General features: G+C 38.1%; 1 protein-coding gene across 4 annotated transcripts in view; it reads right to left on the reverse strand.

The window, feature by feature from the left end:
• RPS6KC1 (ribosomal protein S6 kinase C1) overlaps positions 1-10,213 on the reverse strand; it is a 171,236-nt gene extending 161,023 nt beyond the window's left edge. For all 4 annotated transcript variants that reach the window (XR_008390242.1, XM_053658206.1, XM_037164331.2 and 1 more), the window contains exon 1: positions 9,987-10,213. Coding sequence is in view for 3 of the 4 variants with exons in the window: in XM_053658206.1 (XP_053514181.1) it covers positions 9,987-10,091 (105 nt within the window). In the remaining variant the exon portion in view is untranslated. The remainder of the gene's footprint in view (positions 1-9,986) is intronic.
• Positions 10,214-14,609: the final 4,396 nt, after the last annotated feature.

A 14,609-nucleotide genomic window follows, 5' to 3' on the forward strand; every position in this document is an offset into this window, starting at 1 on the left:
TAAAAAATAAAATAAAAAGAAGAAAAAGGAAAAAAAAAACAGAGGAAAACAGTCTAACAATAAAATGGCACTACATAAGTACCTATCAATAATCACCTTAAATGTAAATGGCTTAAACACTCTGACCAAAAGACATACAGTAGCTGAATGGATAAGAAAACAAGACCCATCCATATATATGCTGCCTCCAAGAGACCCATCTCAGGTCAAAAGATACACGCAGACTAAAAGTAAAGGGATGGAAAAAGATATTTCATACAAATGGAAAAGGAAAGAAAAAGCTGGTACAGCAATACTTATATCTGACAAAATAGACTTTAAAACCAAGGCTATAATATGAGACAAAGAAGGACTTTACATAATGATAATGGGAACGATCCAACAAGAGGATATAATCCTAGTAAACATCTATGCACCCAACATAGGAGCCCCTAAATACGTGAAGCAAATCTTCATGGACATAAAGGGAAACATTGATAGAAATACAGTCATGGTTGGGGATTTTAACACCCCAATGATTTCAGTGGATAGATCATTTTTTTAAAGATTTTATTTATTTTATTTCTAGACAGAAGAGAAGAAAGGGAGAAAAAGAGGGAGAGAAACATCAGTGTGTGGTTGCCACTCACACACCCCTGTACTAGGTGGCAACCCAGGCATATGCCCTGACTGAGAAGTGAACCGGTGACCCTTTGGTTCACAGGCTGGCGCTCAATCCACTGAACCAGACCAACCAGGGCCAATGTGGATTTTTATTTGATACAGAAAATCAACAAAGGGACAGCAGCCTTAAATAACAGACTTGATCAAATGGACTTGATTGATATCTTTGAGTGTTTCACTCCAAGGCAGCAGAATACACATACATTTCAAGTGCACATGCAACATTTTCTAAGATAGACCACATGTTAGGACACAAAACAAATCTCAATAAATTTATGAAGACTGGTATCATACCAAGCTCTTCTCTGACCACAATGCTATGAAACTAGAAATCAAACACAAAAACACTGAAAAACACAAAAAGACATGGAAGCTTAATAACATGTTATTAAACAATAAATTTACCGATCCGCCCGGGAAGAAAGGCAACCATACATTGATGTTTCTCTCCCTCTCTCCTTCCCTTCCCCTCTAAAAATAAAATAAATAAAATCTTTAAAAAAAAAACAACAATAAATGTGTCAACAACAAGATCAAGGAAGAAATCAAAAGGCACCTTGAAACAAATGAAAATGAGAATACAACAATCCAAAATCTGTGAGACACAGGGAAAGTAATGCTAAGAGAAAAATTCGTAGCATTACAGGCCTATCTCAAAAGACAAGAAAAAACTCAAATAAACAATCTAACTTCACACTTAAAGGAACTTGAAAAAGAACAAACAAAGCCCAAAGTGAGCAGAGGGAAGGAAATAATAAAGATCAGAGCAGAAATAAACAAAACAGAGTCTAAAAAAAGATACAAAAGATCAATGAATTCAAGAGCTAGTTTTTTTTAAAGATAAACAAGACTGACAAACCTTCAACCAGACTCACCAAGGAAAAAAACACAGAGGACCCAAATAACTAAAATCAGATTCAAAAGAGAAAAAATAATAAATGAGACCAAAGAAACACAATGGATTGTAAGAAAATATTATGAACAACTATATGCCAACAAACCGGAAAACCTAGACAAAACGAATAAATTCCTAGAAACATACAATTTTCCAAAACTAAGGAAGAATCAGAGAATATGAATAGACAGCTTACACTTGGTGAAAATTAAGAAGAAATCAAAAAACTGCCAACAAAGAAAAAGCCCTGAACTAGCTGGCTTCACAGGTGAACTTTACCAAGCATTCCAAGAACTAACACCTCTCCTTTTCAAATTATTTCCAAAAATTCAGGAGCAGGGAAGGCTCCCAAGTTCATTTCACAAGGCCAGCATTATCTCATCTCCAAAAAGAGATAAAGACGCTACAAACAAAAAATTAAGGAGCAATGTCTTTGATGAACATAGAACTAAAATTCTTAACAAAATATTAGCAAACTGCCCTGGCTGGTGTAGCACAGTGGATTAGCACAGGCCTGTGAAGCAAAGGGTCACCAGCTCGATTCCCAAGTCTATCAGGCCAGGCCCCCGGTAGGGGACACCTAAGAGGCAACCACACATTGATGTTTCTCTCCCACTCTTTCTCCTTTCCTTCCCCTCTTTAAAAATAAATAAGTAAAATATTTTTTAAAAATATATTAGCAAACTGAATACAGCAATGCACCAAAGAGATCATATACTATGACCAAGCAGGATTTATTCCAGGAATGCAGAGATGGTACAACATTTGCAAATCAATAACTGTGGTTCACCACATAAACAAAATGAAGGATAAAAACCATATGATGATATCAATAGATGCAGAAAAAGCATCTGATAAAATCCAGCACAGATTTATGATAAAAACTCATAGCAAAGTAGGAATAGAGGAAACATACCTAAACATAATAAAGGCCATATATGACAAACTCAGAGTCAGCAACATACTCAGTGGGTAAAAACTACAAGCATTCTAAGAACAGGAACAAGAGAGGGATGGATGTCTGCTTTTACCTCTCTTATTCAACATAGTACTGGAAGTCCTAGCCACAGCAATCAGAAAAGATGATGAAATAAAAGGCAACCAAACTAGAAAGGTAGAAGTAAAGAAGTAAATGTCTTTGTTTGCAGATGGCATGATACTGTATGTAGAGAACCCCAAAGATTCCACCAAGAAACTACTAGAACTGATAAATGACTTCAGCAAAGTAGCAAGATACAAAATTACTATCCACAAAACAGTTGCAGTTTTATATGACAAGAATGAACTAATGGAAAGGAGAAATAAGAAAACTATCCCATTCACAACTGCTTCAAAAAGAATAATACCTAGGAATAAACCCAACCAAGGATATAAAAGACCTGTCCTTGGAAAATTATAAGACACTGAAGAAAGAAACTGAAGAAGATACAAATAAGTGGAAGCACATACCACGTTCACGAACAGGAAGAACTAACATCATTAAAATGTCTGTATTACCCAAAGCAATATTTAGATTCAACACAATTCCTATCAAGATTCCCATAACATATTTCAGAGAACTATAACAGATACTTCAAAAATTTATATGGAACCACAAAATGCTGCACATAGGGACAGCAATCCTGAGAAAGAACAAAGTTGGAGGAATCACACTACCTAATATCAAACTACTCTATGAGGCCATAGTAATCAAAACAGCATGGTACTGGCATAGAAACAGACACATAGATCAATGGAACAGAATAGAGACCCATGAAATAAACCCAAACCTTTATAGTCAATTAATATTCAACAAAGGAAGAAAACACCTACAATGAGCCAAAGGTAGTTTACTCAATAAATGGTGTTGGGAAAATTGGACAGATACATGCAGAAAAATAAAATTAGACCACCTTCTTATATAACACACAAGAATTCAAAATGGATTAAACACTTAAATGTTACACCTGAAACCATAAAAATCCTAGAAGAAAAAATAGGCAGCAAACTCTCAGACGTTGCTTATAGCAGTATTTTATCAGATATATCTCCCCAGGCAGGGTAACAAAAGAAAAAATAAACAAATGGGACTATATCAAACTAAAGAGCTTTTGTACAGCAAAAGAAAACATCGACAAAATAAAAAGGAAACCACACAGAAAGGGAGAACAAATTCACCAATACATCTGATGAGGGATTAATATTCTAAATTTATAAAGTACTTACAAAACTCACACCAAAAAAACAAACCACCCAATTAAAAAATAGGCCAAGAGCCCTAGCTGCTGTGGCTCAGAGGACTGAGTGCCAGCCTGCGAATCAAGGGGTCACCAGTTCAATCCCCAAGTCTAGGGCACATGCCTGGGTTGCAGGCCAGGTCCCCAGTAGGGTGTGCAAGAAGCAACCATACATTGATGCGTCTCTCCCTCTCCTTCGCCCTACCTTCCCCTCCCTAAAAATAAATAAATAAAATCTTAAAAAAAAAAAAAACAGGCAAAGGACCTGAATGGACACTTCTCCACAGAGGACATACAAATGATATACAAATGAAAAGATGCTCAGCATCACTAAACATCAGAGAAATGCAAATTCAAACCACAATGAGATACCATCTCACACCTGTCAGAATAGCTATCCTCGATAAATCAACAAACAAGAGCTGGCAAGGATGTGGAGAAAGGGGAACTCTTTTGCACAGTTGGTGGGAATGCAGACTGGTGCAGCCACTGTGGAAAACAGAATGGAAATAACTCAAAAAATTAGAAATCAATCTGCCTTTTGCCCCAGTGAACCCACTTCTAAGAAGATAAAAGAACATAAGCACCCCTATGTCCATTGCAGCATTATTTACAATCACCAAGATATGGAAGCAGCCCAAGTATCCATCAGTAGATGAGTAGATAAAACAACTATGGGACATTTATGCAATGGAATACTACTCAGCCATAAAAAAAGAAGAAAAATGTACCCTTTGTGACAGTACGGATGGACCTGAAGAACATTATGCTAAGTGAAATAAGCCAGCCAGAGAAACACAAATACCATATGATTCCACTCATATGTGGAATCTAATGAACAACCTGAACTTACAAGCAAAATAGAGACAGACTCATAGAAAGAGAGCAGGATGACAGCTAAGTGGGGGTAGAAGTTAGGTGGTTGAGGGGCTGAGCAAAAAACAAAAAGGACTCATGGACATGGACAACAGTGTGGCAATTGTGGAGAAGGTGGGGGTCTAAAGGGACTAAATGGTAATGAAAATACACAATTAGAAAATCAAAAATAATTGAACAATAAAAATTTTTCATTAAAACAGAAAAAAGCAATGTTTATAAGCATGCTGAAGGAACTTAATAAGAACTTAAATAGCATAAAAAAGAACATAGCAACCATAAAAGAGAACCAATAAAAAATGAAGACTACAATTACTAAAATAAAGATTATACTAGAAGGAATCAACAACAGAATTGATGAGGCAGAGGGTCAAATCAGCGATTTGGAAGACACATTAATAAAAATACCCAATCATAGTAGCAAAAAGAAAAAAGGATTTTAAAAAGTTAAGACAGTTTAAGCAACCTCTGGGACAACATCAAGCATAACAACATTAGCATCATACAGGGACCAGAAGGAGAAGAGAGAGAACAAGTATTGAGAACCTTTTTAAACAAAAAATGCCTGAAAACTTCCCTAACTTGGAGAAGGAAAAAGAACACAAGTTCAGGAAGTACAGAGTCAGTCCCAAACAAGATGAACTCTTAAGAGGACCACACCAAGGCACATCATAATTAAAATGTCAAAGGTTAAAGACAAAGAAAGAATGTTAAAAGCAGCAGAGAAAAGCAGTTAGTTACCTACAAGGAAGCTCCCATAGACTGTCAGCTGATTTCTCAACAGAAACTGCAAGCCAGAAGGGATTGGCACAAAAGATTCAAAGTGATGAAAAGCAAGGGCCTACAACCAAGATTATTCTACCCAACAAAACTATCATTTAGAAGGACAGAACTTCCCAAACAAGAAAAAAGCTAAAGGAGTTCACCACTGCCAAACCAGTATTACAAGAAATGTTAAAGGGTCTTCTTTAAGAAGAAAAAAAGATAAAAAAAAATATGAACAATAAAATGGCAATAAATACATTTCTAACGACAACTGCTTTCGATACAAATGAATTAAATGCTTCCATCATAAAACACAGGATGGCTGCATGAATAAGAAACAAGACCCTTATATATACCTTCTACAAGAGACTCAATTCAGATTGAAAGACACACGCAGACTAAAAAGTAAGGAATGGAAAAATATATTTCATGAAAATATAAACAAAGAAACAAACAAAAAAGCTAGTGCAGCAATACTTATACCAGACAAAACAGACTTTAAAACAGAGGCAAAGAGGACTGACCAATCCACTTCTGGGTATCTATCCAAAGAAACCCAAAACAGTAAATAGAAAAGACACATGCATCCCTATGTTCACTGCAGCATTATTTACAATAGCCAAGCTATGGGAGGTAACCTAAGTGCCCATAAATAGATTAGAAGATATACATAGACACGAAGGAACATGACTCAGCCATAAAAAAGAATAAAATCTTGCTATCTGGAACCACATGGATGGACCTAGAGGGTACTGTGCTGAATGAAATAAGTCAGACAGAGAAAAATGCCATATAATTTCACCTGTAAATGGAATCTAAAAAACAAAATAAATGAACAAGCAAAATATAAACAGACTCATACAGAGAACACTTACACATCTGCCAGTTGAGAAGGAGGCTGGAGGTTGTGTGAAAAAGGTGAAGGGATCGGGAAGTACAAATTGGTATTTATAGAATAGTCATTGGGATGTAAAGTAGCACATAGGGAATATAGTCAATAATATTGTAACAACTACATATGGTTCCAGATGGATGATACTACATTTATCAAGGAAGACCACTTTGTAAGTTATATAAGTGACTAATCACTGGGTTATACTCCTAAAACTAATATAATATTGTAAGTTAACTGTAAATAAAAAATAAAAATTTATTTTTAAGAAAAGTAAAAAGCTACAGTATACAAAGTTATATGCCATAGAGAAATAAAAGCACATGTCCATACAAAGACTTATATACAAATGTTCGTAACAGCTGTCTTCATAGTAACGGAAAACTGGACACAACCCAAGTACCCACCAAAAAAGTGAACGGATTGACTGTACTATAACCATACCATGGAATGCTGGTCAGCAATAACAGAGATGAATCTCAAATAATCCTGCTGAGTTAAAGAAGCCAAACCACCCCCCAAAACATGCAAACTGTATAATTCCAATTATATAAAATTCTAGAAACCACAACCTAATCTAACACAAAAAGGTGACCAGTGGTCAGGGGCTGGAGAGAGGGGACTGAGTGCAAAGGAGCTTTGGGAAACTTCTGCCGTGATCACTGTGGTGGTGTTTACAGAACTGTGAACATTTGTCCAAACTCATCAAACCATACACTTAAAATTGGTGAATTTTATATAGTGTATAGATTATGCCTCAATATAAACAAAAGAAAGCCATAAGGCAACACCATGTCTTCTACAAAGGCATACCTTCTGCTTTCCATACTCATGGCAAGAATGCAGACAAGAACTACCACTCAGTGTTGTCAAGAAATCTTTATTACAACATGAGACTTTTGAAAACTCAGCATGATGAAACAACCCAAAACTGCTACTGGTTCTTTTATATCTCTGTCTCCTTCACCTAAAGACTCACAGAAACCTACAAAAGACTTTTTCAATTTTGAAATCCTACAAAAGAGATTTTCATACTTATTCTAGGTAAAATTTAATAAGCAGCACAGAGATTAACTAGAAAATCTGTTAACAAGCTTATAACTGGCCACAAGGTTATTACCTAAACCTGCAAGGTTCCAGATAACTGTGTTTTTTTTAAAAAAAAAAAGTGGAAAGGAGATTTAAGAGGATGCAAGAGATTTTATGCTAAAATTTATGCAAAATTTAACAATGGTATTTTCAAGGATTCTAATTCTACTCCTACAGAAAGAACCCTGCAAGGATAAAGAATATAGAGATTATTCCTCAAAGCTGAACGTAAGGAAACATAGAGAAGACATCTCTAATTTTTATCTCATGATGTTCTCTCAGGAGGGTACTATTTACTTGGCTAATTCTTCTGGGGAAAGATGTTTTTCTCCTTCAGTCTCAAAAACTAATAAATATTGTACTTGTTTTAGAATATTAAGCACAGATACTTTTTAAGTATACCGTCATGTTGGTATACCTTATACCCTCACACATTAAAATTACAATCTGCAACATAAGCAATAAATGATGGCAAGGAGAAGAAAGGCAGTGTAAGCAATTGCCAAGTTCAGAAAACCAGCAATATGTAGCATGCATATTATATGGACTTGGTTAATTGTGAAGCAATGTGCTACTTTATGTTCTAATTTACATTGTCATAAAAGTTAGTTCAGTAAATAGCTCACCGCCGAAGAAAAGATATTTTAAGATCTGAACTGGATTAACTTTGCCTTTGGTAAAGTAAGAATACTAGCAATTATCATTGGCAATGTTTGCTCTTCGAGTTCCACACACATTTATATTTTCAAGCCTTTATGGCGTCTACCCCTTCTACCTATCCTTCTTCCACTTAGGATGTTCTCTCCTTTTAGCCCACCTGTCTGGATTTTTCCCATCTTTGACCACCTGTCTTTAATTGGTACATGTTCCCTGATCCCTTGAGCCAGAAGCAATCTGTGTCTTCTGAAATCCCATAGCTCTTTTCTAGTCTCTTACGGCACTTAACACTTTCTATCTCGTACAAATCCAGGAAACTCTCATCTACTAGGAGTATCCTTGAAAGAAAGGCCCACACTTTATTCAGCCCTGTATACCTCATAGCACTTCATGCCTGGAACTAAACATATATTGGGTGTACTGCCTAGAATGGAGAGGAAAACATTCAACAATGTACCCTGCTCTGCCTTAAACAAATACCAACGACAGAGACCAGTTTTAGATGTACTTACTAGAGACACAGACATATAAACAGATTGATACAATGTAACTTATAGTGTTATAAAAGATGAACAGGGTGCTATGAGGGGAACATTACATACATCGAAAATCAGCTTAATTACATAAATCATATTAGGAAACTAAGTCTGGATTTTTGAAGGGCGCGATGACTACAAAGGTTTCAAAAGTGCTATAATAAGGGCCCCTTAATCTTAAAAAGTATTTCTTACACTACACCTGTACAACCACTTTACTTGCAAACAGGGAGTAGCAGATTTCCCTCTGTTCTCAGTGCAGCCCTCTACCAGGCCTGGTCTATTATCTTTAAACAATTTTGCTCATCCCATACTTCTTACGTCTGTCTCAGCTGTCCGCCATCTCCAAAAACCATGGCAAGCACTTCTCAAGACCTACTTCTTGAGCTCTCTATTACACATTACTATATCTTCCAAGTGTATATCATATTATCACTACTACCTGTAATTTTCCTTTTCAACAATGAGTGGTAATAATAAAGTTAATTCATAACCTTTTATATAATTTAGAGTTAGGCAGAAGTGGCCTCAAATCCCAGATGTGCTACTGACTTGCGATGTAAAGTTGGGCAAGTTACAAAACTTCCTTCAACTTCAGCTGCCTCGTCATTAAAATTAGGATTAACTTGGGGCGATGTGTACAAAATGCCTACTTTTAATGTATCATACATACATACATTACATACATACAGACCTAATTTTTATTACTATTTATTTTCCAAGAAGAGAGATACAAACTCTTTAAAAGGAGCAAGAGCAATGAAACATAAAGTGGGTACTAAAAATTGGACCGGATAAGTTAATACAAAGGAGACTCACAGCCTTTAAATGGACCCTCAAGACAACTCACACAAGACACTTTCAGTATAATTTCTCGTATGTCTCCTACTGTAAACCATAAAGAACTCAAAGGCAAAAAGACAGCCAGAAAAAGGTCCTACTGGCGGCCCTAACACTGACATCCTTCTCAAGAATCTGTCTGCCTCGATGCAAATAAATGACGCTGTATAAAATGGTCGAGAGAAGAAGTATTATCTATTACATAAATAAAATAATACATAAATTATTTCTTTAATCTGCATATCCCTCGGAAGCAAACGCAACCACTTCTGCAAATTTCAACCTCAGAAGAGAAAGTCCCAATGGGACGGAGGCTGAGTCATCAATTGAATCGACCTCTGCAGCACTGGGGAATGGAAACACAACCTCCTGTGGGGTCCCGGGCATCCCTCGATAAGCCCCCCACCCCAGCCTTCCTGAAGCCCCCACCTCCGACGCACGTCCCTGCACCAGCGGTACCCAGTCCCACTCTCGGCTCTGACCTGGGCTCAGGGCCCCCACCCCAGCCCCTCACGTCTCAATTCTGGATCCTACCCAAGCCTGACACCAGCACTCACCCGGGCAGTGACTTTATACACCGTGTAGCCCCTTGGGTGTCGCTGAGGCTCGGTGACAGTGTAGAAACGGGCCAAGTCGGCACCCCGCTCCCGGGGAGAGGTCATCCTCCCGCCGCCTCTGCCGCCGCCGCCTGCCGGGGACCATCAGGGCAACCCGGCGCCGAAGATCTCCGGGCTCCCCAAACGGCGGCGGAACGGCGGCCCAGCTGCTTGGGGGCGGTGGCTCCGCCGCGGCACCTCCCACTGCTCTGCTTCCGGGTCGGCAGAGAAGCTTCCGGGTCAGACAGCTTCAGGTGTCTGGGGAGAAAGAGACCTCGTTTTAGGTTCTGAACCGCTTGCGGACTTGGGTTCGGCAAGTCGGCGAGGACTAAGTGGTCATACCGCTACTCTGGTCACTGCGGAGAACTGAGACATCTCTACTAAGTCTCCGCTCCGTCGCCCTCGAGAGTCTCTGACCGCCGCGGTAGCCACAACCGGCCCCTGACAGCTTGGTCCGCCACACCGCCCGGCAGGCCCGGCCTGTGCACTCTCGGAATTGAGGGTTGGAGAGAGACGCCAGCCGAGCGTCTTCTTTCCTTCCCTACGCACGCTCTACCATTTTTAAAGACCCTGTCGTTTTTACCTCAAATTTAAAAATATTTACACTGAGATACCACCTTAGAACTGCAATAACGGCTGCATTTTCTAAAGTGTCATCACAATATTGATGAAGACAGGAGTTCCGGTTGAATCTTTCCTAGGTTGCCAGTGGGAATTCAAAATGATACAGCCACATTGGGAAACAGATCAGCAGTTTCTTATTGCACAAACATACCCTTATTAGACGTCCCGGCAACCCAGACCTAGGTACTTACTCAAGGGGAATAAAAATACATGTCCATATAAAGACCTATATGTGAATATTCATAGCAGCTTTATTCATAATCGTCAAATGCCCACCTAACAATGTGGTAGCAGAATGACTAAAGGAAAAAAGTACTGATAATAACATCAATTTCACTCCTGGATATAGACCCCCCCAAAAAATGAGTAGGTATATCTGTTAACAAAAAACACATTGTAAAAAGTGTTCTAAGCATGATTATTCACAAGATCCAAAAAGTTGACACAACCCAAGTGTCAATCAGCAGTAATTATGGTATAAAATCACACTATGGGATATGCAAAACAGCGAAAAAGAATCAACTCCTGCTACATTCATCAACAAGGATAAATATTACAACATAATGTTGAACATAAGAGACCATGTATAAGAATACATAGTCTATGATTCCATTCACATAAAGTTCAAGAACAATGAGAAATCTATGGTGATAGAAGATAGAGGCTTTGCATAGAATGAGGGTGGAGGAGTGAAAGCTATAATGGGAATTGTCTGGGAAGCACAGGGGAGACTTCTGGGATACTGGAGAAGTTCTTAATCTGGTTAGTGGTTACATAAGCATATATATATGAAAACATTTATCAAGCTAAACATTTAAGATTTATGCACTTTACTGTGTGTATGTTGTACCCCGATTAATAAATTTTTTAAAAATTAAGAAAATAAAAACTACCCTGGCCTTCCTAGCCCCCTCCAATTTATCCCTCATATTTCCATTAAAATTATCCATTTCTAAAGCATATGTCATTATGTTATGTTATAAAAGTCTTCAGTGGGTTCTGTAGCCATGAATGCTTTGTCATCATTTTCAGGATCCACCATGTCTGGTCCCTGCTCAACTGTCAGTCTCATTTCTCTGGGGTTCAGCCAAACTCTTTTCAGTCTGCACCTCCAGATCTTCAAGCCATCTGTTTCATTTGAAATCCACCCCAGCCTTCAGGAGTCAGCTCTCCCAAAGACTAATTTCTCTCTGAAGCCCTCTTTAACAGCCCCATCTTTTTTTTTCACCCAGAGGATTAGATGCTCCTCCGCTGCTCCCACATCTCTATTCCACATCTCAACAACAGCACCTATTCCTGGGTCATGATGTTTCTGTCGGCTAATTTAGGACAAGCTTTTATCCATTACACTGTGAGCTCCCTAGAGGTGAGAGCTGTTCTTCCTTCGTATTCCTACCCCCAGAATCTGTTGCAGTGGATGGAAGATAAGAGGTATTTGCAGAAAGCATGAACTGCGATGTTCTAAAGATATCTTTTCCTTTCAATCAAATTAAATATATTGTGATAATTATTTGTTTTATCTTCTTTGCCAAAGTCATTGACATATAACCACTGATAAGAGCTCCTGACCAAAATGAAATAACAAATGCACCTATGTTAAACTCATACCTGTATTATCAGTCAAAAGCAAAGAAACACAAGGTTTTGGGAAACCTTCGCTTCCTTGTTGCAGACTTTCCTTCCATTTCAATTCGATTTTTCAAAATACTGTAGTGGCTCTAAGACTTTCTTAAGTCTTTTTTTTTTTACCTCTTAGATCCCAGATTTTCCAGGTTTAAGTAACTATTTATGAACTAAAGATTCATTAAGGAGAATAAAGTGATACATAATTTATACTTTGATATTAGCCGTCATGAAGAACATACGCTGCAGCCAGCTAACGTCTACTTTTGCCATTGGGCAGAGTCAAAATACTTGGAAAAGGTACCACCAAATAACCATGTATTTGTTCATGATGTAGACTGACAAAAGATATGGTTTCTCTCCCCAAGTGGGTATTAGACAACCACAAAAAAAAAACGTGTTGCTGTTTCTTACATGCAGCTTTCTCATGCTTTTATGTACTGTCCCATTTCTTAGCCTCTTCTCCACATCCAAGGAATCTTACTGAGATTTGCCCTTGCTCTTGCATACCCTCCCAGCAAGATAACTAGAAGAGCCCTAAAACAGACCACAGCAGGCAGCAAGATTATTTGTCAGAACTGAGCTCAAATCCATCACATCCACAAGTGTCTGCACTATAGGAACTCACAAATCTGCAAAGCTCCCAGTCTGGGAATCAGAAAGGGACTAGGGGGTGGAGGGAGGAGAAGGGCTAACCCCAAGTTTGCATCCTGACTACCAGGTTCTTATCATTATTTCTTTTTAATTCTTTCCATAGGATATGTTTATTGATTTTAGAGAGAAGGAGAGAGAGAAACAGCGATGTGAGAGCATACACACCCTGACCAGGGATGGAACTTGCAACCTTTTAGTGTAGGGGATGACGCTCCAACCCAATGAGCTACCCAGCCAGGACCTATCATTAGTTTAAAAGCCTGGACAAGATTTTTTTATTTAATCAGCCCATGCAGGTCAAGAAATAAATGAGAAATTCTATCAAGGACTGGGTGCCGTAATGTTTTCATTGAGGGCCATCCCAGGATGGATTATACCCATGGAGGATTACATCAGCTTTCCAGACTGACTTACTGACTCCTGTGACTACTAACTACCCATCAATTTGCTCTGTTCTAGAGTAAATCTTTTGTTTGCCACTACTCTGGTGGGCTCAGATGTAATATTAGGCTGGAAAATTGAGACACAGTATGGAGAGAAAAAAAAAAAGGATTTCACAACCATGAGGATTTAGGAAACCACTGCCCCAGACTGCAAGGCTCTGTGGAGAACAAAGTCACCATGACAACCTGGGATATTTTTGAGAGTTGGTAGATGATACAGAAACATTTTCCTGAGTTTGGAGCTTGAGAGTGAATTATAATATGTGTAGGAGTTGAAAGACATTTGAAATTTAGTCTTTATCTTTTTAATTGCAGTCCATATGCTGCCAAATCTGTTCTTTAAGAACAAAAGGGCAAAAATAATTTTTTAGCCTATATTTACATATAAATGTTGGGTATGTATGTATATGATTATGTAACTTAATTAATTGGGAGATTTTCCTTAGCAATGGTACAGGTTTTTTGAAGAACAGAAGAAATTGGTATCAATCAATAGTTCAGAATTGGTTTTTATACATTGGCATACCCATTCAAGGCTAAAAAACCTGACTTTATATACTGAATCTATACTATATTACTCTTCATTTGATTTCATAACATTTTATCTTCTGTTTTGAATTTTCTCTGACAGTTTCCCAAAGGATTTGCATAAAGTTCTGTTATATGTATATTATCTAACCATTGTATGATAGTTCATTTAACCAATTTTATATTATGTATTTGTTTTGCATACAAAGTTGATGTAAAGTTAAACATTTCTGCCTATGTCTTATTACAGATTCTTCACAGCTATTATTTTATTTAATCTTCACAATATATCATAAGTATTATTATGTGGGAGTGACTTTCTTGCAAGTCCCCCCAAGTGCCACGGACAAGGATGAATATGGCGAGACATGATGTGATCTGTTTGGGGTGGAGAAGTGGGCTGTGGCCAGTTTCTCAGGGGAGACAAAGGCCAGCAGCAGCCAGTTTCTTAGAGGAGAAAAAGGCCCCAAGCCCCCTGCTCTATAGCCTTTTATTGGGTTCTAATACACAGAATACAGGGTGGCAAGGATCAAACAATAAATAATATTTCAAAGAAATCTGAAGGCTTACTATGAGTCGAGTCTGTCAGGAACAGTTTTAGGGTTTCCTGCTCGAACCCTTAACATATGAATGAAAGCACTCTTAGCAGAGCAGATTTCACAGGTTTATCAGGAAATCTTTGTGATGCCAGATTTTCCCCAGGACTCACTCT

This window comes from Artibeus jamaicensis, unplaced genomic scaffold, assembly GCF_021234435.1.
Source record: "Artibeus jamaicensis isolate MK-2021 breed Jamaican fruit bat unplaced genomic scaffold, CSHL_Jam_final contig_2170, whole genome shotgun sequence".
NCBI classification, from domain to species: domain Eukaryota; kingdom Metazoa; phylum Chordata; class Mammalia; order Chiroptera; family Phyllostomidae; genus Artibeus; species Artibeus jamaicensis.